The 26,456-nt window shown below is 34.0% G+C and overlaps 1 protein-coding gene and 1 pseudogene across 10 annotated transcripts; both read left to right on the forward strand.

The window, feature by feature from the left end:
* The first annotated feature begins 292 nt into the window (after window positions 1-292).
* Window positions 293-3,861, forward strand: LOC107432464 (phosphatidylinositol 4-kinase alpha 1-like; annotated as a pseudogene).
* A 10,056-nt stretch (window positions 3,862-13,917) lies between these two features.
* On the forward strand, window positions 13,918-25,867 carry LOC107432558 (uncharacterized). Of its 10 annotated transcripts, none has more exons than XM_060812750.1 (22): window positions 13,921-14,176; window positions 14,629-14,751; window positions 14,836-14,959; window positions 16,613-16,669; window positions 17,594-17,621; window positions 17,712-17,834; window positions 19,225-19,336; window positions 19,466-19,503; window positions 19,632-19,685; window positions 20,153-20,221; window positions 20,340-20,456; window positions 20,574-20,642; window positions 21,562-21,641; window positions 21,876-21,998; window positions 22,075-22,315; window positions 22,795-22,887; window positions 22,989-23,156; window positions 23,614-23,738; window positions 23,852-23,984; window positions 24,871-24,995; window positions 25,108-25,290; window positions 25,563-25,867. In XM_060812750.1, the coding sequence occupies exons 3-22, from the start codon at window positions 14,865-14,867 to the stop codon at window positions 25,600-25,602; spliced, it is 2,073 nt and encodes a 690-aa protein (XP_060668733.1). In that variant the 5' UTR covers window positions 13,921-14,176; window positions 14,629-14,751; window positions 14,836-14,864; the 3' UTR covers window positions 25,603-25,867. The 10 variants fall into 10 exon arrangements, with proteins under 10 accessions (XP_060668735.1, XP_060668734.1, XP_060668732.1 ...); XM_016043726.4 differs by having other exon boundaries at window positions 14,675-14,751; XM_060812749.1 differs by lacking the exon at window positions 14,629-14,751 and having other exon boundaries at window positions 13,920-14,176; window positions 22,795-22,866.
* The last annotated feature ends 589 nt before the right edge of the window (window positions 25,868-26,456 follow it).

A 26,456-nucleotide genomic window follows, 5' to 3' on the forward strand; every position in this document is an offset into this window, starting at 1 on the left:
TTTTTTCCTATTGAGATCTTCAAATTAAAAGCTTATGCAAGTGTAAAAACAACAGGATGATGAAGACTGAGGGGAATTTACGAATGTAAAAATGTGAGAAATTCATTTATAGGGTTTGTTATATATTGGGAGAAATAAAGGACAAAAATATATTTTTTTTGTTGGGAATGAACCTAAAAGTTCTGAATGCAAATGTTATTAAATGAAAAATGTTAATTAATTCCTGTAATACAAATTTAATTATTATTAAAATCAAAACATATATTTAGTAAATGTGGCTCGATGTCTTCCCATGCGTTCTTTGTACCAAAAAATTGATCAAGAATGGATCATTAAGTCACTTTCATATGCTCCTCATAGTTCTACCACCGAGGGTCGTCTACAGGATAAGCCTTATAAAGCAAAGACATGGCAAAGAGCACAGCCTTCAATGGTTGTGAAATGAGTACTGGAGAGGCATGCAACAGCAAATATCCCAGCAGTCATGGCTGCTGCAGCTGCAGAAGCTGGAGTTAACTTTGGACTGACAGAAGCTTTCAATTTGGAAGTACTCAGACAGTATCGGCATAGTCAGCGCGACGGTGAAGTGCAACCCTGCTGGAGAAATTGCTGGCATAAAAAGGTTGCATAACAGCATTGGTGGGTTTCAATCTGGTACCACAACAGGTGGTTTTGGGATTGGTATTGCCTCCTGAGATTGATCTCTGGAGCATTTCCTCAACAACCACTAGCTTAGGATGATTCGTATAATGGGATATTACTTGCCAAGTTTGTGCGGATGCTTCAACAGTTTGTCAATATTTCTGAAAAAGGTGGGGAAGTGGACAAACTGCGAATTCGTGAAACCTGTTCTCAGGCCACTGCTTTACTTCAAATCTGGGTTCTTATTCACAATCAAATGCAGAGGGCTTCTCACAACTTCTCCGTCTTCTCTGTTGGTGTCCAGCTTACATTTCTACCCCAGATGCATTGGAAACTGGTGTTTTCATTTGGACTTGGTTAGTTTCCTCTGCGCCCGTGTTGGGGTCGCTTGTTCTTGTGGAGCTTGTTGATGCCTGGTTATGGACAATTGATACAAAACGAGGTCTTTTTGCATCTGATGTGAAGTATTGTGGCCTGCTAAGCGCAGCCTGAAGTTGATCCTGTTGAACAAATAATTGCTCAAAGAATATAGCTTGGATTTTTTATTGATCGTTTTGGGGTAGTTCGACATAATAGTGCAGAGAAACTTTTTGCTTATTGGTAGACTGATACTCAACAAGGCTCCCTTGGAAATTTTCTCACCATCCTGCAGCTGCTGGTACATTTTTCACTATTATGCTTCTTGGGCTCAAGTTCTGCTCATGCCAATCCCGTGGCAGTCTGCAGAATTTTAAAACAGGGCTTCAGCTTCTGGAAGACCGTATTTATCGGGCTTCTTTGGGCTGGTTTGCATATGAGGCAGAATGCTGCGGCATAAATAGTATGAATTTTTCCCAGAGTGAGGCTCATTCTGTATCTGTGTTTGTTCACTACATTTCAAATGATAAGAGTAGATGCAGGCCGATATCTGATTTAAAAGTACGAGGGCTTGAAAATGGGAGTACTTTGGTTGATGTGAACCATCAATATCATCCTGTCTGGGGGCCAAATGGAGAACTATGCTGTGGGAAGAGAAAGGAGGAAGCAGTTACTTCTGATAGCTTTGTCATTGAGGTTTGGGCTCATCCTACTAAATGCAAAGGAAAGTACATCTTACCGGTCAAAAATTAGCTCGGAGAAATGGATTGAATATGCTAGGACTGCCTTTTCCTTGGATCCTCTGATTGCTTTGTGCCTGGCCGCAAGGTTCCCAACTCATACGTTTCTGAAGTCCGAAGTAACCCGTTTGGTTCAGTCACGTATGTTGGATATCTGCGGCATTCCTAAGCATTGCCATATTTTTTTGACCCCAAAGGCAGTGGATGAGAATTCAGCACTTTTGCTACAATTGCCACACTGGGCAGCTTGTTCTATCACTCAGGCTCTTGAACTCCTTCCTCCTACATATAAAGGGCATCCACGTGCCATGGCATATGTTCTGAGGGGTTTTGGAGTTTTACCCTCCTGAAAGAGTTAAAGTTCTTCATGCCGCAGTTAGTCAGGGAAAGAAGCTGTCTCTGGGAAGAATACTTCTTTTCAAGAACTGTTGCCGCTGGTTAGGGAACACATAATTGATGGTTTCTCTCCAGTGGTACTTGAATTGTTTATTAAAAGAGAATTTGATTTCTTTGACAAAGTTACATCAATTTTCTGGTGTACTTTTTCCTCTTCCCAAGGACTAAAGGCGAGCTGGTATCCGAAGGGAGTTAAAAGAAAATTGAAGTGGACGGAGAAGTCCTGTATCTACCAATTGCTCCGACTAAGCTTGTTAGGTGCATTCAGGCGGACAGTGGAATTCCCTTGCAGTCAGCAGCAAAAGTTCCTATCATGATTACGTTTAATGTGGTTGATCGGTATGGGGACCACAATGATATGAAGCTACAAGCTTGCATTTTTAAGGTTGGAGATGATTGTCGCCAAGTTGTTCTTGCACTTCAAGTGATTTCTCTTCTTAGAGACATATTTGAAGCAGATAGAATTTCTTATGGTGTACTCCCAACTGGCCCAGAGAGAGAGACATAATTGAGGTGAGTGGTTATCTTGTGGTTTCATGTTGTAGGAGTGTGGTTTTTGTGGTTCATGGAATCGTGGCTAAAACTTGTGCTATTATGCTATCTTTACGCGGATTATTATGTGTTCATCGCAATTGCATAGTTGTATTGTGTGTATTTTTAAAATTGTATTACTAAACAAAGCTTTTTGTGAAATAACTCATGCGTATGACTGGGCAAAATGAAAATTCAGGTGTTTCTCATTTCTCTATTATTTTGACCATCCCCCTGCCCCAATTTCTGAATTTATATATGGTACTGGTATCATTGTACAACTAGGTAGAACTTTTTTTAAAGTCCTGAAAATCGTCTAAATATAAGACCTCTCAGTTTTCTTTATAGTAAAAGGACTAGTCATAGTATGTTTTGTATTTGCTTTCTCTCTCTTGATTGCTTTCTTACCTCGCAGGTTGTGCCTAGCACAGGGAGCAGACGCCAGATGGGTGAAATAACTGACGGTGGTTTGTATGAGATTTTTCCAACAGGACTATGGGCCTGTCGGCTCTCCTGGTTTTGAAGCCGTGCTGGTTATGCAGTTGCCAGCCTCTTACTTCAGGCAAAGGACCAGCACAATGGGAATGCTTTAGTTGACGAGTATGATCTCCTGTCACTTTCAATAAATTTGCAATGTAATTTTGAATTTTGATGACAAGTGAAATAAAGTTTTTTTGTTAATCGGGCTTTCCAGTGTGCTTGATATTATTTTCCAAGCCAAAATTTCATAATTGTTGACAAAGTGTTAATGTGCTTGTCAAAATGCAGTGTGGGGAGGCTTGTCCATATAGATTTTGGATTCATATTGGAAACCTCACCAGGACATTGGCGTTCGAGCAGCCTGTTAGAGCTGAATTACAAAGGATGGACTTGATCATTGAGACATCCAATACCTTTTTCTTGAATTTCTAAGTATTAGGCATGTCACCTGTCTATAGTTGCACTGCAGCTATATTGCACCTCTCTATGTAAATTTGTGATTTGATCGTTTGTTTTCTGAAATTCAATTTGATGTTTCTCTTCCCCAAGGTTTTTTAGCTCAATCTGATACTCGTTGATTGGGAATTTTATTCATTGTAAAAATTTCTTTTAGTTATTCTTTGAATAAGTAGGATAGAACAAAGACACCTATTTGGAATAGAATAGGATATGGTAGGAATGGACTAGTTTTAGTCCTGCATTTGTTCCGTCCTGAGTTTAGTGGAGATTGGATTAGACTATAATTTTGATTTGAAATACATATTGAATTTATTGAACATATGCTTATATCACCATAAGCAAATCAATTTAATTTTTTTATTTGGTTTACTTATTCATTTTTCAAATTATTTCTTGGATTTATTTATTTTCCAATTTATTTCATTTTGCCAACAACCATTTTATATTTTAGGAGGCAATAAAATATTCTTCATTTTTCATTTTGAGGAGAAAATGCAAAAAGTATAATAGTAATTTTACAGGGCTAAGTGTTAATAGCTATTAGTTTTTTTTTCCCCAGTAAAAAAAACTGAGAGCTGGAATCGTGTTTCTCATATTTGTCAATAATTTCTTGGCAGTATTTCATCCAATCTCCGTTTATAAAATTAAGCAGTATCATGGAGATAGTGATTTTTAAAAAATCAACAATGGATATGACCAAGAATTACATTGTGTTTACTTAGAAAAATATTATGCCACCATTACTAGAAGGATATATAATATGTCCTATACATACATATATATATATATATATATATATATGCCACATCACAGTTTAATTGATTGTTTAAAAAATTCACTTTCGTATAGTAAGATTTTAATATGAAAAATCAAAACATAATCGAGTGCATCAAATTAGCAATTATGACTCAAAGATTAGGGGTTGAGTGTATGGCCATACACATTCATGCATATGGGCTTGGGTGGAAATCCATTTTGTTCGATAATATGCAGGGAAGCATTGGGAGTGGGAGGGATGCATACGTTCCAAAAGAAGTAAAATAAGGTCCAAATGAGTGACCAAAGCTGCAAGAAATAAGTTACTTGTCCCTGAATGGCAATGGCAAACTAGTTTTAATTCCAATTGTTGCTCAACTTTGTGCTCATACAATACTCCTTATTAACCAAAGAATAAAAAAAAAAATAAAAAAATAGTATTTATCATCTTAACAATGGGATGTACCAGTGTTTTAATGATAAATACGAAAACTCTTTATTTATATTAATATTATAATCTTATTTATCTAGATGCACATATTATTATTTTATTTTATATTAGAAATCATGCTCTGAAATATATCACTTTATTATCACTTTATTAATCATTTAAAATTAAAAAATAAAGCATTAATTAGTTAATGTGTAATGGATCATCCTTACTACTCTATAACAATGCATGTACATTTTGTTAGAAAATTTTATGGATCTAAATATATATAATAAATTCCATAAATCATAAATTACTAACCTCCAAACGCAGCCATTGATAAATTAGATCTTTAATCCTGCAAAATAGAAATAACGTAAAATAGTGCCTATGGACACACTACTCTCAAACCACTCTCAGATTTCTGAAAACTCTAATCTCCAAATACTGTATGGTATCTTATTATCTGCTTGCCCTAGACCCTTTAAATAGTCTCTGCAAGTCAAACTTATCCATTAATTTTGACACACATAAAATAATAATAATTTGATAATATAATTATACTAGGAAAAATATGGATAAGTCAATGGGCTTATAAAGAGAGTTGGTCTTCCAGTCCAATGGGCCAACTGGAGTCTTATAGAGAGTGTGTGACCAAGGGCCCTACTACAAAATAATAAAATAAGCCAGTCCCATTAATGGCATAAATAGGCCCTGTAAGTGAGTAACTGATTATGCCAAGTCCACAAATATTAATTTAATTCAACATTCTCCCACTTGGACTGCATAATCATCATCATATAAAATCCAAACTCACTTACTATAGAATCTCCCGAACCATAATGCCATTTCATCCAAATATATAGTATACCGACAGGGCACAACAATATACTAGACTAGGCAGTAGAGATTCTCTCAGTAAATCTCCCAAAACATTATACCATTTCAACCGAGTACTTTGCATGCTATAAATTCAGTTTAGGTAGTAGAGATTTACCTAACCATGTGCAATCCCCCAACACACAAAACCATTTCATTCAAGCACATTGCGTATCGACAGGATACAACAATATACCCAAACTAGGTAGTAGGGATTCACCATGGCACCTGTGGATCAACATACACATATACATAGACTAATAGTCTCAACAGGCTTGTAAATATAAGGAGTAATAATATGTGTAATAAATCATCTCATAAATAAATAATGATCTACATACATCAATGTATTAAAATATTCAAAGAAATAAATAATACTCAACATGGATATTACTACAGAAAACATAACAAACTTCCACTGACCGACAGCAGTCTCAACTGCCTAACAATCCTATACGGGACACATGCTCCTCAAATATGCCTACCGGTAAAGCCTGGTCAGTGGATCTGCCACCATGCTATAAGTCGGCGTGTGAACAACAGTAATGAGGCCCTCTTCAACTTTCTCCTTTACCATAAAATATTTCACATCAATGTACTTCGCACCAGGAGTACCTCTTAAATTATTGGAGAAAGACACCGCTGTAGTATTATCACAATACATCATAATAGGCCTCTCAATGGAGTCAACCACTCCTAAATCACGGATAAAATTCCGTAGCCAAACTGCATGACGGGTAGCCTCATAACACGCCACATATTCTGCCTCCATAGTCAAGGATGCTGTCACTGACTGCTTGGCACTCCGCCAAGACACAGCACCTCCTGCCATGATAAATATATAACCACTGGTAGATTTCTTATCATCCACACAACCTGTATAGTCTACATCACTATAACCCACTACTTCAAAAGAGTTGGTGCGACGATATGTCAACATATGATCTTTAGTACCCAGAAGATACCTAAAAACCTTCTTAACTGCTTGGTAATGAATAGGACCAGGATTGCTCATAAATCTACCAAGCACACCCACAGCAAAGGCTAGATCAGGCCGTGTACAAACTTGAGCATACATCAAACTACCTACTGCTGAAGAATAGCGAACATTCTCCATTGCCATCCTTTCTCTATCATTCTTGGGACACTGATCTTTAGAAAACTTTTCACCTTTCGTAACCGGTACACTTCCAGGAGAACAATTATGCATATCAAATCTCTTAAGAATTCTATCAATATAAGCTCTCTGAGACAATTGCACTACATAATTAGTCCTATCTCGAACAATCTTGATGCCCAAAACAAAAGAAGCCTCACCAAGATCTTTCATATCAAAGTGGTTGCACAACATCTGCTTTGTCTCAGCTAATAGGTCAGTGTCATTAGTAGCCAAAAGTATGTCATCAACATACAACACCAGAAATATAAAACTGCTCCCACTGACCTTTATATATATGCATCTATCAACAACATTCTCCTTAAAGCCATTTTGGGTGACAACCTCATCAAACTTAAGATATCATTGTCTTGAAGCTTGCTTAAGACCATAAATAGATTTCTTAAGCTTACAAACCAAATTACCATTCTCTGTTTGTTGGAAACCAACTGGTTGAACCATAAATACATCCTCATATAAATCACCATTCAGAAAGGCAGTTCTGACATCCATTTGATGCAACTCCAGGTCATAATGCGCCACAATCGCCATAATGATTCTAAAAGAATCCTTTGTGGATACAGGAGAGAAAGTCTCTGTATAATCAATTCCTTCCTTCTAGCTAAACCCTTTAGCTACAAGTCTAGCCTTATACCTCTCCACTTGACCATTGGAGTCTTTTTTAGTCTTAAAGACCCATTTGCACCCAATAGGCTTGCTACCCTCTGGTAACTCAACCAAATCCCAAACTCCATTTGATGCCATGGATTTCATTTCATCTACCATTGCATCCAACCAAAAATTTAAATTTGAACTGCTTATGGCTTCCTCATAAGTGACTGGATTTGAATCATCACTTATGTCAAACTCATGCTCCTGCAAGTAAACCTCATAGTCATCAGGAATAGCTGATCTCCTAGTCCTTTGTGACCTCCTCAAAGGTACATCAGCCTCTGCAATAGCTGGAATATCTTGCTCTTCAACAATGAGTTCATTCTGACCAACTACTGGTTCATCAACTACTAGATCAACAATATCTCTATCAGGAACAACTATACTGGGAATGAAAACACTTTCTTCTCTAAATTGAGATTCCCTTGAACCATTACTATCACCAAACCCAAAATCATCTTCAAAATAAATGACCCTGTCTGATTCCACGATCCTGGTGGTGTGAGAATGACAAAAGAATCTTGAACCCCTAGATCCTATACAATAGCCAACAAAATATCCACTAATGGTTTTAGCATCCAACTTCTTAATTTGGGGATTATAAATCCTTACTTCAGCTTTGCAACCCCATATTCGAAAATGATGCAAATTAGGCTTTTTTCCTGACCACAACTCAAAAGGTGTCTTAGGAACGGACTTACTTGGAACTTGATTCAAAATATAAGCCGCCGTCCTTAAAGCCTCTCCCCACAAATAATCTGGCAACCTAGAATTTGCCAACATAGACCGTACCATATCCAACAAAGTTCTATTCCTTCTCTCCGCTATGCCATTTTGCTGAGGTGTACCAGGCATTGTATATTGCGCGTCAATGCCACACTCACGCAAATAAATAGCAAAAGGCCATGGGCTCCTTCCAGTCTCATCATATCTACCATAAAACTCACCACCTCTATCAGATCTTACAGCTTTTATTTTCTTATTCTTTTGATGCTCCATCTTTACCTTAAACTCTTTAAAGGCAACTAAAGAATCTGACTTCTCACGAATAAGCTCAATATGTCCATAACGAGAGTAATCGTCAATGAAGGTAATAAAATATCTATAACCACCCAAAGCAGTTGGTGTAAAAGGTCCACATATATCAGTATGGATTAACTCCAAAACATCTCCACACCTAGCTAACTTATCCTTTCTTACCTTGGCAGTTAACTTCCCTTTCACACATTCAACACAAGTCAATAGATCAGAGAAATCAAGATTAGGAAGTATCCTATCCTTCACTAACCTTTCCATTCTGTGCCTAGAAATATGTCCCAAACGTTTATGCCATAACATTGAGGAATTGTCATTAACTCTTGGGCGTTTGGAAGCAACAATAGAATTAACAGAGAAATTGAGACCATTATTAAATAAATCAAGCTTATATAAATTGCCACATAAAGTTCCAAAACCAATAACTTTACCATCCTTAAATAATTCAACTTTGTTATTTCCAAACAAAAAACTATAACCTTGACTATCCAAAACAGAAATAGATAACAAGTTTCTTTTTATTGAAGGTACATAAGAAACTTCTTGCAACTCCAAAGCATATCCAGTGGCAAACTTCAACTTGATTGTTCCCACAATGTCCACCTTCACTCTTGAGCTATCTCCCATATAAACATGCTGCTCAAGATTGGTTGGGCCCCTTCGGTTTATCATCCCCTGCAATGAATTAGTAACATGAATTGTTGCTCCAGTATCTAACCACCAAGAATTCATAGGCACATCGATAATATTGGTCTCAATCATTAAAATATTACCTTTCTTCTCTTGCTTTCCCTTTAAGGTCCAACAGTCTATCTTCTTGTGCCCAACTTTATTGCAGTATCCACACCTTCCATTGAAGTACTCTTTCCTTTCTCTAATATGAAAACCACCATCCCTCGGCCCTTTAGGCTTCATACCAGAAAACTTCTTCCTATTGGGGTTAAAACCCTGCCCAGGCTTGAAACCTTGTCCTGGCTTGAATCCTTGTCCCTTCTTTTGGAAAAACTTCTTGGACTTATCTACCTGACATGAAACCATAGCAACAGATCTAGACTTACTTAATTTAATATCATCCTCTTCCTTGACAAGGATAGAAGTCAATTCCTCCAAACTACAACCTTCTTTCTTAGTATTCAAACTCAACCTTATATTATCAAACTGTGATGGAAGACTCCTCATTATAGAATAGGTCAAGAACTCCTCTCCAATGTCCATCTTAAGGTCCTTAAGCTTATTATAATAGGAGGAAAGTAGCATAATATGGTCCCTTACTCCTTTAATACCATCATACTTGGTATTGTTCAATAGGTCCAAATAATGATGCTTCTCATTCATATCAAACTTGATAAACTTCTTTCCTATCTCCTCAAGAAGTCCCTTTGCAGTATCCACTTTAGGAATACTAGCATATATGGCCTCATCCATGTAATTCTCCATCATCATCATACAACACTTATTAGAGTGCTTCCAATCCTCATAAAGTTTCTTAGCTGCTACAGTACTCTCATCAGTCGGAATCTCTGGTGGATCTATCTCCAAAGCCAAATCCAATTTCATGAAAGTCAAATTCATAACTAAGGTTTTCTTCCATTTCTGATAATTTGTCCCATCCAATTTCATCATGGCAGTCATGAGCATAAGATTTGGGGTGCTACTAGCTGTAAAAATAGTAAACAACAAGACATTCAAAAAATTTAAGACAATTCAATTACTATTTTCTAGCCCCTCAATACAAAAACACAAACATAAATATCGCTTAGGGTCTTTGTAGCACTAAAGATACCCTTACGCGGGCCAGGGACAGTCAACCAAATAACCACAATCAAATGCATTGAACTGAATCACCGACAGGGCAACTCAGAACCCGCAATACATGGCATTTAATTAACTTCCACTGCCATTCCAGGCGTCATACAAAGCAACTAAAACTACCGACAAGGTAGCTTAATTACCCGCATAGACCCTGGTTAATAAGTGGGAGAAAAAATAACATATTGGCAATTTCATGAAATAGGCAAATATAAAACATCCCATCCACTATGCCAATATACATTACATTGGTACACATAATGCAGATAAAATAAGTCTCACGACAGGTGAGTACCTAAAATCCCATACTACTATACCAACTAGGCACAAAGTCTCTTTGAGTAAGCTCACACAATCCAATTTTCCAATCATAAATATTTAATTTATTTTAATAAAATTTGGAATGTGATAATTAAACAAATAAATAAACAATAAATAAATAAATTGAACAATTGAATCATTAAATTAATTAATAAATAAACAACAAATAAATCAATAATAATAATAAAAATAAAATATAAAAGAAAATAAAATAGAATAAAAAATAAATATTTTTTTTTTTTGGTAATTTAGGTTGCTGACGTCAGCAAGAGGGACGCTGACGTCAGCGTCTTCTTCACTGAGCCGGGTCGCACCTCCTAGTTAACGGGTCGCACGACCCGCTTCCCCAACTCGGTCGGAAAACCACAAAATGCCCACCGTTTTCTTCAATTCTAGTGTCTATAGATTCTTTTCAGTGTGGAGAATATTATTCATGGATCAATTTGGCCTAAATACCCAGAAATTTTAACACCCAATCATCATGAAATTCGGCCGTCGAACTCCTCTTTTTTATTTTTTATTTTTTTTAATAACCCAAATTAACTCAAAAATGTTCCATTCGATCCAAAAATAAATTCCACAAAGAACCCAGGTCAAAATTCGAACTAAAAAACAAGGTTTATATACTTTGCACAAATTTGATTCAAAACCCGATTACCACTAGTTTCGCATCAGAATTTTTTTTTTTTTAAATTTTTAGATCCAATTAGAAATAATAAACAATAAAACACAATAAAGAAGAATTTTTCACCATACCCAGGTCTTAATTCGAACTAAAACAAAAAATCACATAATTTGCACAAACTCAATATAAACCCGTATTGCACAAGAGAAGAGAAATTATTCAATAAAATTCCATCTTTAAAATTTAGATCTCCAAACAAGCCGCATATCAATATAACAACAAATTTCAAAATAATTTATTATGTATATTAACCATGCTCTGATACCAATTGTTAGAAAATTTTATGGATCTAAATATACATAATAAATTCCATAAATCATAAATTACTAACCTCCAAACGCAACCATTGATAAATTAGATCTTTAATCCTGCAAAATAGAAACAACGTAAAGTAGTGCCTATGGACACACTACTCTCAAACCACTCTCAGATTTCTGAAAACCCTAATCTCCAAATACTGTATGGTATCTTATTATCTGCTTGCCCTAGACCCTTTAAATAGTCTCTGCAAGTCAGACTTATCCATTAATTTTGACACACATAAAATAATAATAATTTGATAATATAATTATACTAGGAAAAATATGGATAAGTCAATGGGCTTATAAAGAGAGTTGGTCCTCCAATCCAATGGGCCAACTGGAGTCTTATAGAGAGTGTATGACCAAGGATCCTACTATAAAATAATAAAATAAGCCAGTCCCATTAATGGCATAAATAGGCCCTGTAAGTGAGTAACTGATTATGCCAAGTCCACAAATATTAATTTAATTCAACACATTTTATTCCCAAAAAAAAAAAAATGTACATGATTTATGTCAAGTTTTAACTCCGAATTATATATTTATTTGGCAATTATTCTTGAGATTGATTTGAAAACTATACATACATACATATATATATATATATATATATATATATATATCAATAACTATAGCATAAAAATTACTAATATATTAATAATTATAGCATAAAAATTATTAATATATTTTTATTTGTATATATAATTGCAATTTTGTATAGATAAAAAACCATACATTTTCTTACCTCTAAAAAAAAAATGTCTATTTAAAGAAATTTTTGTCTAGGAAAAGTCTTTCCACATATGATTTGGCATGCAAAAATTTGCATAACACCTCATAACGCCTCACTATATGCATGTGGAAAGGCATATTTCGAACAAATCTCAGATAAATTATCATGGATAATAGAAAATTTATATAAAATTAGCTATTTAAAGCAAGTATTTGTTTTTAATTTTTTAGAAATAGAGAATATGAAGTGCCATGGAGGGGAGGCAAAATACTTCTTAAGCATATCATGAGGAATTTATTGATTATGTCCCTTAATTAGTATGATTCTCTAATATATGATAATCATATGATTAAAAGATTAATCCACAAAGATTTAGAATTTGCTGAAGTAGGATGAATTTCAATGTCAAATTGATCATATACCTTAGTTTTAATTTATTTTATTTTAAGTATGGATATGCATAAATGATAACAAGCGTAAAAAATTAATATATCCACCTGTTTATGGATTCAATTTAAGGAAATTATTTATCTGTTATCTATCTGTTTTACAATAGATCTAATTTATGAAAATTATTAATTATTTATCTGTTATCTATTTGTTTTACAATGAATTTAATTTATGAAAATTATTCATCTGTTATTAAACTATATAATTAGAAATGGCAGTTTAGATCATAACACAATAACATGTTCTGAAAACGACATAAAATTAACGAATTTAAATTTATTATAAATAAATTTAGATTAAATTCTGATTATTAAATGTGTCATTTTCAAGTTAACTTGCTTAAATTAAAATCGACTCATTTAACTAAATTTACTAAATTAAAATATCAATCCAACCTAATACAATTATAACTCATTTATATTATAATATGATATATTAATTTTACCATTAATAAATTTTTAATTAATAATTTTTTATTCCTTAATTACAAATTTATTTAAAATTGTGTTATTTATTTTCTTTTATTAATTAAAAACAAGAAATAAAATTATTAACATAATATTTATTTATTTAAATATAATAATATGTTTAAGCCACTTAACAGGAATACCGAGTCATCAAAAAAAAAAAACAAAAAAGGTGCTGATCAAGGAGAGTAATAATGGCATAAACTTGAGTATGGTTGCATAATTTTAAAAAAATATTACGGAAATTATCAATATCTTAGATCTGGTATATTGTATATATTATTTATTAAAAACAAAATTAGAGTTGGAGCAAAAAAAATCACATGAATGAGCTCAAAATATAGATTACTCGAGGAGATATCGCTAAAAGTTGTTATAATTTAATTGAAAATACAATCATTAGGTACCTATAATATTTTCATAAAAAAAAAAAACCTATAAAAAAAAATAAAAAATATTATTTTTTAGAAGGTCTCGGAAATGTTCTTTGCATGATACGAATTGGTTGATTTAAAGAGTATGGGTTCTGTCACCAGTCCAATTTAGGCCCAAATAGATTTTCTTAAAAAAAAAAAAAAAAAAAAAAAAAAAAAAAAAAAAAAGGGATGAAGAAAAATCTTTTTATTAAGAATTCTACTGAAAAATTAAAAATAAAATAAAAAATAAAAAAGAGAGAGAAAAGGAAAGAAAAACCAACACTTTCTTTTCGATCTCTTGGAAGCTCGCAAAGCCTCTCTGCGACGAGTACACAGAGAGAGAGACAGAGAGAGAGAGAGAGAGCGATAATAAAGACAGAGAAAGCTGGAAGAGATCTGTGTTTCCAATACAGAAAGACTATTTCGTATTTGCATATGCATTGGAATCCCATTTTTATGGGTAAGTGTTGAATCTCAATCTGTATTAAAATTTTTATTTTTATTTTTATTTTTTTTAATTAACAATATTCGTGAATTTGGATGAAACTGAGAGACCTCAGTTGGAAGAAATAGTTTGGTTGTTGTTGTTGTTGTTGTTGTTGTTTATTGTTGTTGTTTCGCTTTCGCTTTTCGCCATTTCGAAATTTGAGCCCTCCTAAATTGCAATAATTCTGATGGCATGTCACTTTAGTGAATCCCACTTCACCTAACGAGAATTGGGAAATTAATCATACCCATATCCTTCTTTGCGTTGAGTGCACGAGCTTCTTTTGCATTGTATCTTTTACATATCTATTTATGTTTCAATTTTTCTTTTTTGATATCTTTCCTTCTTTTTTTTCCTTTTTTTTTTTTTTTTGTAAGTGGTGGTGGAGTTTATTTTTTAATGTGTGATTATTTGTAATTCTGCAGGAAAGATACATGGTTTACTGATTTACTGTTTACATTGCTGTTTCAGATTTGGTGTTTGAAGCCAATGTTTGGATTTATAGAAACACATTTTGGGATTTCTGAATTTGGGGTTGCGAATTGGAAGTGGGTTTTTTAGGCTTGGAAAATATTTGGCTGCAAGTTATTCTTCATTGTGATTATTTTCTGACCTCCGTTGTAAGGGCTTAGTCTGTCAGGATAGCAGTTTGCGCACAAAAATGGCTGATGCGGCAGGTCTAGCAGAGGCTGCAGGATCAAGATTTAGTTCAGTCGAGCTAATTGGGAGAGGATCATTTGGGGACGTCTACAAGGGGTAAGCATGAATTTACAGATTTTCATTGTGCATAAGTGACTTTGCTGCAATCCATTCGTTTTTTCACATTATGTTTTCTGTGGATGCTAATAAGAAAACGTTAAGAGTATTAGTGAAACTCGGACAGAAGACATGCCTAAAGTCTGTATTGGAATAAACCGTGTTCCCATTTTGTGCTATGCAGATAACATTTGCATTTCGCTTTTAAGTTGAGAGGTGTCAATGATACATAGCTATTAGTTTTAGTTCTTATCTAAGTTATCTTTGATTATAAATTTTGGGATAATGGGATAGTAATTTTATTCTAACTTAATTCTCTCTCTAGAGGTAGTTTTTAGTAGTCAGCAATGTAGGTAGAACCATAGATATGGCACCTTTAAAGTGAAATTACTTATTAATATGTGGGTTTTAGTAACCAACTTAATCAATGTTTTCTTTATTCTTCTCATTATCTATAGAAGTTGAAACTTGAGCAGTTGTTTTCTGACAAAAAGGGTGGTCATTATTGAATTACATAAATGGATGGATTATTGATATATGACCTACCTAACTGTATACAGTTCAACATACAATATCTAAGATGAAGAGTTGAAATCTCTGGATTTAATTTTTATAGCTAATCTGAGGCTCATAGGGTTGAATGGTTAAGCAAGGATCCCACAATGTTTACTGACATTGTTACTTCTAGAATGAAAAAACGTCTTCTTTATGAGTAAGGTACTTCTTCCTGGGAGGAAAGAAGATACACACACACACACACCTTTTTTTTTTTTTTTTTTTGTTTGTTTGTTTTTGGGGGTGGTGGTGGGGGGGGGGGGGGGGGGGTGGTGTGTGTTGGGGGGTTTGTGGGGAGGTTGGTTTATTGTAAAGGCGTTGTGAATATTAGGATTTCAGATGTTCTCAAGAGGATGTGGTTGGAGTGGTATACTTGAGAAGGGTTAATTTGGAGCAGGAAATGTTTTTTTTTTTTTTTTTTTGTTTGGTTTTGAAGGTCAATTGAAGGTGAATTAGATTTTTCAAGGCTTAGAATATAGGAAATGGATGACTTGAGCAAATACTGAATTATGGATGGAACTGAATGAAATGCGAAAATAAATAAAATCAGAGAACAACTAGGCATTTCTTCAATTATTAATTATTGCTTTGCATTTGCATGTTTACCCATTATTTTTTGAAGGAAGGCTTATCTAGACTGTGAGTCTGGGGGGGTCTTTAGAAAATTTATATAGTTATTGACAGTTTCTTTTGGGGACTTATTAAGTGAGCTTCATGAGTAGTAGGTATCTGTCTCGATTTCTGGAGGTTTCTTGAATGTGCTTGGTCACTGCCTTGATAAGATTACTTATTTAATATTTAATTTGATCACTTTAGTTTACCAAATTATTGCTAATTATACTTGAATTACTGAAGGTACTATATAAACTGAGAACTTGTTTGTATTATCTGCATTTAATTTGTTGTTTGATTGTTTCCTAGTAGTTTTGTCATACTTTATCTTAATGTGGAATTGGGATCATGATGGTAGAAAACTGATCCTGATCATGAGCTCTCATAGAGTAATATCTTGTGAAAAATTTATATTCGGGGGTGGGGTGGTTGGGACAACATAATCTGAAAATTGATTCGTTCTGAGCTGACTTTGCTGACTTGCAGGTTTGATAAGGAGCTTAACAAAGAAGTTGCTATTAAAGTAATTGATTTGGAAGAGTCGTAAGTACATGGCTTTCATTTTATTCATATATATCTTTCTGCAGCATCTTCATCTTTATCTTTATTTTTGCCTTTTAGTATGTTGAATAAAGAGTACATTGGGCATTTTCGTTGACCATTCTGTTTTGGATGCAAGCTTTCTCATGTATGAATGAAACTAGCTTTCTAGAAGAATTTTTTCTCACAGAAGTTCTGCAATGCACTTCTAATGGTAATGGCAATGAGTGTTGCTTCTGGATAAGACTGTTTGTTTAGCATAAATTGGACAGTGATAAAAAAAAAAAAAAAAGGGGCCATATGTTTCTATCAGAAAAAAAGTGGAAAAAAGATATGTAGACCTGTTGCTCTGCCTAGATGTGCGAGATGGTCAGAAACAATGTTTGATTTAATTTCATAAAATCAATGTAACCTTTTGCTGTTCAAGCAGCTAAGTTTCTGAATATTGTTTCCTTTCTTCCCTCAAATTGTTGCATGGCTACCATCATTTCATTATTATTCAATTAATTTATAATTGGAAATGGCAGGGGGTAGGATAAAACCTACAGAATCAGATAAAATTAACTGTACGAATTTATCTACACCATGAAAGTTGATTACAATCAATCCTGATTTTATCAATCAACTTTCTAATGGGCTTTTGTGCAGCAAAATATTGTACATATGTAGAACTTGCTGCTGCATAGCTTATTAATGGTGCTGCATTGCCCTTGTTTTTCATGCTAGGAACCTTGAGTTAGAAACTTAGAATGCTGTGGAACAGGACAACTGGCATGCATCTTTTGATATGGCTTAAAATTTTCCTGTGTCATTTTATTAGCATACAATCTCCTTGGTACCGTAGAATATGCTTTTCCCAACCATTCAATGTTTTATCACCCTGCAGCTAGTTTTTAAAGTTTTCTATTTGTGTATTGTCATCTGCAGAGAAGATGAAATTGAAGACATTCAGAAGGTACTATCTTATACTCTATATTGTCTAGTATTTCTTTATCTGAAAAGCTTTAAAAACTTAGATTGATAATATATGTCAATTTTGTGTCAGGAAATTTCTGTGCTGTCACAATGTCGCTGTCCTTATATTACAGAATATTATGGTTCTTATCTCCACCAGACTAAACTATGGATTATAATGGAATACATGGCCGGTGGCTCTGTTGCTGACCTAGTAGGTTACTTCTGTTGACTTGCTTCTACATTTTTAATACTCAAAAGTGAAAGTTATTTAATTTCCAGGACTCATTAATTTATGTGATTTTTCCTTTTTCTTGTGATCTTATATCATTTACCATGTTTCTCCCTAAAAAGGAGGTCCTTAGTTTTGGTTTTTAAATTTGGTGGGTTGACATATAACCATGTTAGTATGTATTTTTGTTCAATGGTGGGTTGACACCTTTCTAGCACAATTTATGGGTTGCAAATTTTGCCATCTCATCATATACATAAATAAGTGAAACCTTAATGTGTAAGCTTTTAGAGTAAACAATCACCAATGGTCAGTAAACAATCACCAATGGTCTACTAAATATTGTTTATGTCCAAAGGTATATTATTTGAACTACGGGATTGACCTTTCTGGTAGAGGTAAAGTTTTCTTTGAAAAGAAAATTCAAGTCAAACTCTATTCATGCTTGATGCGTGGGTTTACCTGTGAAAGGTGGGGGAGTGTTAGAATGTAAAACTGAATTATACATCATTTGGCCGGCAAGCATTTAAAGTAAACAATTACCAATGGTCTACTAAATGTTGTTTATGTCCACAGATATATTGTTCACAGGTATATTGTTTGAACTACTGGATTGACCCTTCTGATAGAGATATTTTCAAGTTTTGTTTGAAAAAAAAAATAAATAAATAAATTCACAGAGTATATTCAGGTTGTGCATTTAAAGTCAAACTCTATCCATGCTTGATATATGGGGTTCACCTGTGAAAGATTAGAATGTAAAACTGAATTATATATTATTTGGCCATTTTTTGTTAATAAATGCTCTTGGGACAATTTGGGTTATCATCACATGCATGGTAAATTCCAAGTTTGTCCGACGTTTCTTATATATCCTAATTTTAGAATTGATATATCTGATTTTCCAAGTTTGACTGACATACTTATATATCCTACCTTAGAATTGACATATCTGATTGGAGAATGGACTCTAATTGGGGAGCTATAAAATTGGATGAGTATGAACATCCAAATTGAATATGGCATGCTTGTGGTTTGCATGAATTTGTTTCAATAGTTGGCATCAGTAGATGGAGTCCTAAGAAAGTAATAGAGTGGTATGATAGCTTTTCACCATATTCGCACTAGTCTTAGATATAGAAATAATGGACCTGGTTATCTGTATTGCATATGAATGAATAAATATTAATTTTTGGAATCGGTAAACTTGGAAGTTATCAATGCCATGACAAATGATGAAGCATATTTTTGATAGGGACATTATGCACTGAATTTCTTTTGCTGCCTCTTTCCTGTTGCCTGCATTACAGAAGCATAAGATAGCCTGTGTAATGCTTTTTAACAGGAAACTAAAGATGTTTTATCTCTGCAGATACAGTCTGGTCCACCTTTGGATGAAACCTCAATTGCTTGCATTCTTCGTGACTTGCTGCATGCAATTGAATATTTACATAATGAAGGAAAAATTCATAGAGATATCAAAGGTTAGATTATTATTATTATTATTGTTTTACTTCATAATTGCTGCTCTATTTAATTTCTTTTAGGTGAAATTCATGTCTCTTGTTCTTAAAGTTCATGGTCAGATGGTGACCTTCTTATAATTCTTGCAGCGGCAAACATTCTATTGTCTGAGAATGGTGATGTTAAGGTACATTTTCATGCTCAAAACAGGCTTGCATTAGCATAAAAATAGGAAGGACTAGGAGAAGGATAGACATTACAATTGGGGTAAATTTATTTGCATTTGGTCATCCGATTGATTTGTTACTGTAACAGGTTGGAGATTTTGGTGTTTCTGCACAGCTAACAAAAACCATATCAAGGAGGAAGGTACTATGTTTTGCGAAATCGGTGCTGTTTTTCTTTATCAAATTAGCAATGAGATTATTTAATTATGCTTTCCTTTTATGATAAGAAGTATGATGTGCAAATAATTTTTAAAACTAACTTAAAATATTATTAAAATGCGACTAATTATTGCCTTTTCTACTTTTCTTTAGTTCATTTTGTGAATGTTGAATGGTAAATTGATTTATTGGCATCAAATTGATTTCTCCTGCTGTTTTTCTGCATCATTCCCATCTCTGCAGGAGAGGTGTTGACTATGTGATGTTATTACCCATCTACTTTATTTATTTATTTATTTTTTTTTTTTTTTGCTTTATAATGAATGAGGGCCACATATCTGTTGTAGTTCATTTTGATGATGTGGACTGTTGCTTTTCTTAGCAAGTACTTGTTAGTAATGTTAATATTTTCTGCTATCTGGAATACACTAATTTGTTTAACAACACCAGACATTTGTAGGAACGCCATTCTGGATGGCACCAGAGGTAATTCAGAATTCGGATGGATACAATGAGAAGGTATCTTTTTAGTCGACTAATTTGTCTTGCTGTTGCTTTATACCTCCCCTCTTCTGCATCATTCTGAGTCTTGCTGAGCCTTGATTGTTGGCAAAATGGGACCCCTTTCATGATACAGGCAGATATCTGGTCTCTGGGAATCACTGCAATAGAGATGGCGAAAGGGGAGCCTCCACTTTCTGATCTTCACCCAATGAGAGTTCTTTTCATTATACCTAGAGAAAACCCACCTCAGGTTATCAAAATTTTTTGGTTATATGTTTTAGATAATTTAGAATGATGAAGTTCTGTAATCAGATGTAAACAATACTCCATAATTTATATTGATCATTTTCTTCTCTCTATTGTGCAGTTGGATGAACATTTTTCTCGTCCTATGAAAGAATTTGTTTCACTTTGTTTAAAGAAGGCACCGGCTGAGGTAATTATATTATACTCTCCAAATGCCCAGTTGTTATTTCCGTTTCATTATTGTTATTTGATTTCTTATATATATATATATATATTGTTGATTAGGGTATGTGCTTTCACACCATAGTTTATTTGATTTGCATCACCTTTTGCCCTTAAGATGGATGTAAAGAAGTCATTAGTTGATACTTTATATTCACACTGAGTGGAATTGCCACAGGGTAGACCTGTGGTAGTTTAACTGTTTTAAAATGAACATCCTATCCTTTTCAGATGCAATGTTTTGTAAAGGATTTAGTAGAATCTTGAATATTCCTAACTGAGAAGCCTAATGGAACAGTTAACTGATATGCCTAACGGATTTATGTGGAACAAAAGGAAAAGGAAAGCATCAAAAAGTAGTTGAAATTTTCTGTTTATTCAGTTTGTTTAACAAATTTAGGCTTTTAAAAGAAGCCATATTGCAACTAAGAATTGCAGTAACAGGGATCCTTTTTGAAGTATTTTATTACAATATGGGAAATTTGACTTTATATATATATATATATATATATTTTTTTTTAATCATTTACCATAATTTTCCTCCACCCCAGCGTCTCAAGCCCACAACCTCCCAAGCGTAGGTGTGACTGACTTTATTTTGACTTATTTGCAACTCAGTAGAATCATGGCATGGTACATTTATTGCTTGTGAATAGATTTAATTTCACTTTTTTTGTATGACAAATGAAAAAAGAAAAAGCACTCTAAAAAATCATGTTCTTTATGCTGCATCCCTAGTACACGTGGTACTTTGTGTTTGTAATATTTCAATATCTACTGCTAATTTGAATGGTGATTTGTGATCTTCCACTATAGTAATAGTTAAAAACTATATAGCTTTATTACAGTTAGTTTGACCCGTGGTTTTTGTTTGTTATGAAATTCAGCGACCAAGTGCCAGGGAACTTCTGAAGCACCGATTTATTAGGAATGCAAGGAAGAGCCCAAGGCTTTTAGAGAGAATAAGGTCTGTAGTTTTATGTACTTGCACATTTTGTTTTATAAATGTCCCTATCAATTATGCTTACTGAAAGGTATAAGGGAGCTTAAAACATAGGAACTGCACATCAGATGTCAGTCTTCAAACATTTTCGTGACATGTGTCATTTGTGTTTAAATTTGGATCAATAACTTTAACTGGAGCATAAATGCTCTGTGGTTTAGCATAGTGTTGATGTGCTGCCTTTTATGATATTGACAGAGAACGTCCAAAGTATCAAATAAAGGAAGATGCAGAGACCCAAAGAAATGGTCCTAAAGCTGTAGAGACGTCTGATACAGTGAAGGTGACAAGAAGTTTAAGAGAAGAAACTGTTCGAGCTAGGTTGGTTTACCGTTGTTGATTGAAAGTGTTTTGCTGATTGTTTGGCTTAACTCTAACCAATAATATAAATTTGCAGTAATCAGGGTAAAAATCTGAAATATGCTGGATGGGATTTCAGCATTAGTGGACCACAAAGTACAGGTACAGTTAGAAGTAAACCACCCCAAGCTAGAGAAAGAAAGCCAGAAGTTCCATATAATCAGGCTACACTTGGGAGAATTCCAGAAAGTGGTAACCAACGGTTGTTGGCATCTGGAAATGCACCTGAAGATTCTTTTGGAAAAGATGCTAGAGATCAGGAGACCAACTATGAAGATGTAAGTCTCGCTTTCCTCATATTTGTTGTAGGTAGAGTCTCTTCTCCACTGTCTCATATGTCAATTGAATTAGACTGAGGTAAAGCTATATGTCGTCAATATTTATGAACTCATATGTTCAATGGATTCGTATTTTTGGTTTTTTCTTTAACTAACACAATTGGGAAAGTTAACTTGCTACAAGCATGCCAAGTTGTTCTCTACTGTTTCCACAATGCCTGGAATCACATGTGGCTGCATCATTCTGTTTTTTTCATGGTACCAAAAGTAATTAGTTTAGTTAGGTTTTAGTGCATGATAATGGCCTGTCAAGGTTGTCTACTTTTTTTGCCAAAAAATAATACATAACTCATTAACATGATCTATTAAACTCCCTCTCTTAATTTTAATTTCATCCGGGCATATTTGCATCACTAAATTTTTGCCTCCCATATTGTGCATATGGAATGTTTTAAGGATTTGAAGTGCTTAATTTTCAGGAAGAACTGTCTGTTAGTGGATCAGGAACTGTTGTTATTAGAACTCCAAAAGGGTCCCAGTTATCTGCTCAGGTTCATGATCAAATATCTTTGGTGTGTTTTCTGTTAATATTACAATAAATTTAAAATTAATAAATTATTTCCTGTGATGTGGTCGCTCAAATATTAAACTTAGCTTTGTGTTTGCTATGTAGTCTAGCAGCACATATGCTTCTTTTGATGATGCTTCTCCCAGTGGAACTGTTGTATTCCGTGGCCAGCATGACGATTCTGATTCTCCTCGAACTCCTAAATCCAGGCTGGGAAATCAAGAAAGAACTTCAAGTTCCTCACTTGAAGACAGTGCTGCAAACCTTGCTGAGGTCGTTGTTGTTATTTATTTATTTATTTTTTTCTTGTTTTAATTAGTAAGCTTTTTGATTTTTCCTCAGAACCACTTGAGTTATTTCAAGCTTAAGTTTCTTGTTTTGTGTGCTCTGTTAGAAAGCTAGACAACTAGTTTAATAGTGGGAGGTAGCGAAGAAGACAGATAGTTATATCCATCCATTACATCTGACATATGCAGTTATAATTATAAGAGACATTAGAGATTCCCCATTCACTCCTGTCACTTGAAGGGTCACATTTTTTCCCCCAAAAAAAAAATAATAATAAAATTTATTGTTAAAATACATCATCCTTCTCCAGTCCAGTACTCTAACCTAGGGGTTTCATAACTGAAAATACCCCTGCAGTTGGGGTTTTAATTTTCCTGAAAGATTAAATTTCCACAATCCAGAATAATCAAAGTTCCTCGTTTGGTTGACATTTTGATTATAGGCAAAAGCAGCCATTCAAGCAGGGTTCAGGAAAGGAAATGTGAGGGAAAGGTCTGCTGTGGGCAAGATCGATGGCCCAGAAAACAGAAGAAGAGAGCGAATCCCAAATAGTTCTGATTCTTCTAGGTACATCTGTTAGCCTAGAAGCTGCTAGTACATATGTTTCTTTTATTATCATCAATATATAGGACTGGTTTTGGCATACTGATTTCTGGTTGTGTACTCTTTCTTTGCCTTAGAAATTCCCATGAGTATTTTGATGCACCAAAAACATTACCAAGATTGCTCCAAGCAAGTGATGATGAAGAATATGCAAAAATATTATCCTCCTGTACACCATTATCAGTGCTGCTCATCCCTTCCTTAAAAGAGGTGAACACCCAGTAAATTCCATAACTGTTGTTCCTTTTATAGTGCTATATTGGTAACCTTAGATTTTTATTTATTTTGTTAAATTATGTTAGTTTTGCTGGATTTTATTCTTATCTTGTCTACTTGGTGACACTCCTCAAGGTCTTTGCAATGAAATCTCTTTTAAGTATATGATAAATAAATCTCATAAAAAAAAAAAAGTATATGATAAATAAATAAAGCCTTTTCTGCTGAAACTTAATTGTTTGTGTCAAACAAGTAATTGCAAGGGCTGCATTTTTAGTTATATCAATTTTCAAGAAGTTTGTTATTAAGCACATATGCGTTCATTAATCAAGAAGCATGCATATCATTCTTAAATTGCCTTGTAATGCACACTAGGGCAAAGCACAACTTTCAATGAAAGATACTGACCTATTGATGATTTAATTGTTAGTTTTTATTTGTTATTGTGTACATGATATGGTGGTATCCTGTACATAGTTGTTTTTCCTTGCACTGTACAGTTTCCATGGTTCCACCTTTTACCTGGCAACGAGCTCTGTATCCATGGATTAAGAGGATGAAGAATTTGATGACCTATTTAGAAATCGTCATGGTCAAATTTATTTTTGTGCTGTTGGAAATTTTTTCTAAACCATTTTAGCCAAAGTGCAAAAGTTTATGGATTTATTTTTTAATGGATATCTGAATATCTGAATGGACTCTAATTTAGTACATTTTTCCTTTCGATTTCAAATATATAAACTTTCTTTTAGGTTCATGCCTTGTGTGCACTTTGAAGTCTGAACGAAGGTCCATCTTCAAGTGCAGCTCAAGGGCCTCCATTTAACATCACATGTAGTTTTACCTACCATATTTGACCTCTGTGTATGTGATGATGCAGGTGAATGCTGATGATTCTGAAGGGTCCATTGTTCATGCAGTTGCAAATTCGCTAATCAATATGGAGCGCTTGAAGCCTGGATCTTGTGAAGTTCTTATCAGCAGGTTACTTCAGCGATTATCAAGGTTCAAAAAATTCTTCCACATTTTTTATATTACTCCTGTTTTTCTTGCCACTTCAAAAGGCTGACTGATGATGTTTAGTTCAAAAGACTCATGTAGATGAAAATCTTTGTAGTTCAAAAGAATCATCGTTGAAAGATCTGAATGATCTGGCTTCTCATCTCTTCATGAAAGGTAAGACAGCCTCTGAAGAAACACAAAACGTGAATGCAGAAGCCGATAACAAGAAAAAGCAGCCGAACAAGGAATTCCCTTCGAATACAAATTTGAGCCCACTTGCAAGATTTCTGCTCTCAAGGTTGGTCAAATGATTTCTTTTTCACATTGATAGTAATTTAACAAATGGGAAACATGTCAATGCCAAAAGTAATGCTTCATAGAGACACTAGGGACCTTCAAATGACAAGGGAATAGTAGGGACCCAACCTTAAGATGATGTCTGCTCATATAGGAAGGAAAAAACTATAAATAAATAAATAAGAAGACAATCATGGTTGTGCTTCTTTTAATTTTGCAAGTGGAAATTAGAGAATTTTCATTGCGTTTGCTAATTATTTGTAAATGATGCAGATGGCAGGGCCAAGCTTCACGAGATCTCAACCAAGCTTAAAGGAGATTGACACAGAAATTTTTTTCTATGTTTTTGTAGTGTGATTCCCGCATGTGCATTCATACTGATTCAATGTACATATCATTGTAAGAAATTCTGTATTTATTAACTGTTTGATCATTATTTTTTTTCATCTCAACATTTTTGTTTCACAGTCACAGCATTGCTGTATAATTTAGGGGCTTGCTAAAATAACATTTGTCATTGTAATTTTACAAAAACTTTACTTTGATTTATTAATAATTATCTTTCTGCAGCTTAAGAATTCTTTTGCTTCAGATTTATTCTGCTTTCTTTGCAACATTTGGTTCCTAAAGGTCAAATGAGATTATACAACCTAATTACAAGAAAATTAACAGGGAAAGTTTAGAACTCTTTCCTCTCCTGATTCTCAGCCGCTAACTAAAATCTACCCTTTCTTCTTCTTTTTTTTATTTTTTTATTTTTTTATTTTTTTGGTAGTCTTTTCATTCTCCACTCTAATACTGACTAGAGTACCAACATAATGTTGTACGATGAAAATGGTTCCAATCATTTACCCCAAAAAGCAAAAAAGAAAAAGAAGAAAAATGGTCCGAATGTGATAATTGCATAGATAGTTTACCATTAAGCAGTTTGCTAAGTACTTATTTTATTTTATTTTTTTAATAACGTAGACTTTATTTTCCTTCCAATCTCATTTTCATTTTTCTCATTTATCGTGTGTACTTATCCAGTGTTTGATTCAGTTGGCAGCTCGTCATACAGATTATAGGGTTGTTTCATTAGTGTACTGGTTACTTTTTTGTCCCATTCTCGTCAATTTAGGCTACTTTATTTGCTGAAAATAAACAAAATAAACATTATAACTGTGA

The sequence above is a fragment of the Ziziphus jujuba genome, chromosome 11 (assembly GCF_031755915.1).
Source record: "Ziziphus jujuba cultivar Dongzao chromosome 11, ASM3175591v1".
In the NCBI taxonomy this organism is placed as follows: domain Eukaryota; kingdom Viridiplantae; phylum Streptophyta; class Magnoliopsida; order Rosales; family Rhamnaceae; genus Ziziphus; species Ziziphus jujuba.

Bases quoted from the DNA above. Each gene is read 5' to 3' on its own strand.
- LOC107432558 (XM_060812748.1), top strand. From the start codon at position 14,152: ATGCATTGGAATCCCATTTTTATGG. The intron at 14,177-14,835 runs GTAAGTGTTGAA...GTAAGGGCTTAG, and splicing joins TTGGAATCCCATTTTTATGG to TCTGTCAGGATAGCAGTTTG. The intron at 14,960-16,612 runs GTAAGCATGAAT...GCTGACTTGCAG, and splicing joins TTTGGGGACGTCTACAAGGG to GTTTGATAAGGAGCTTAACA.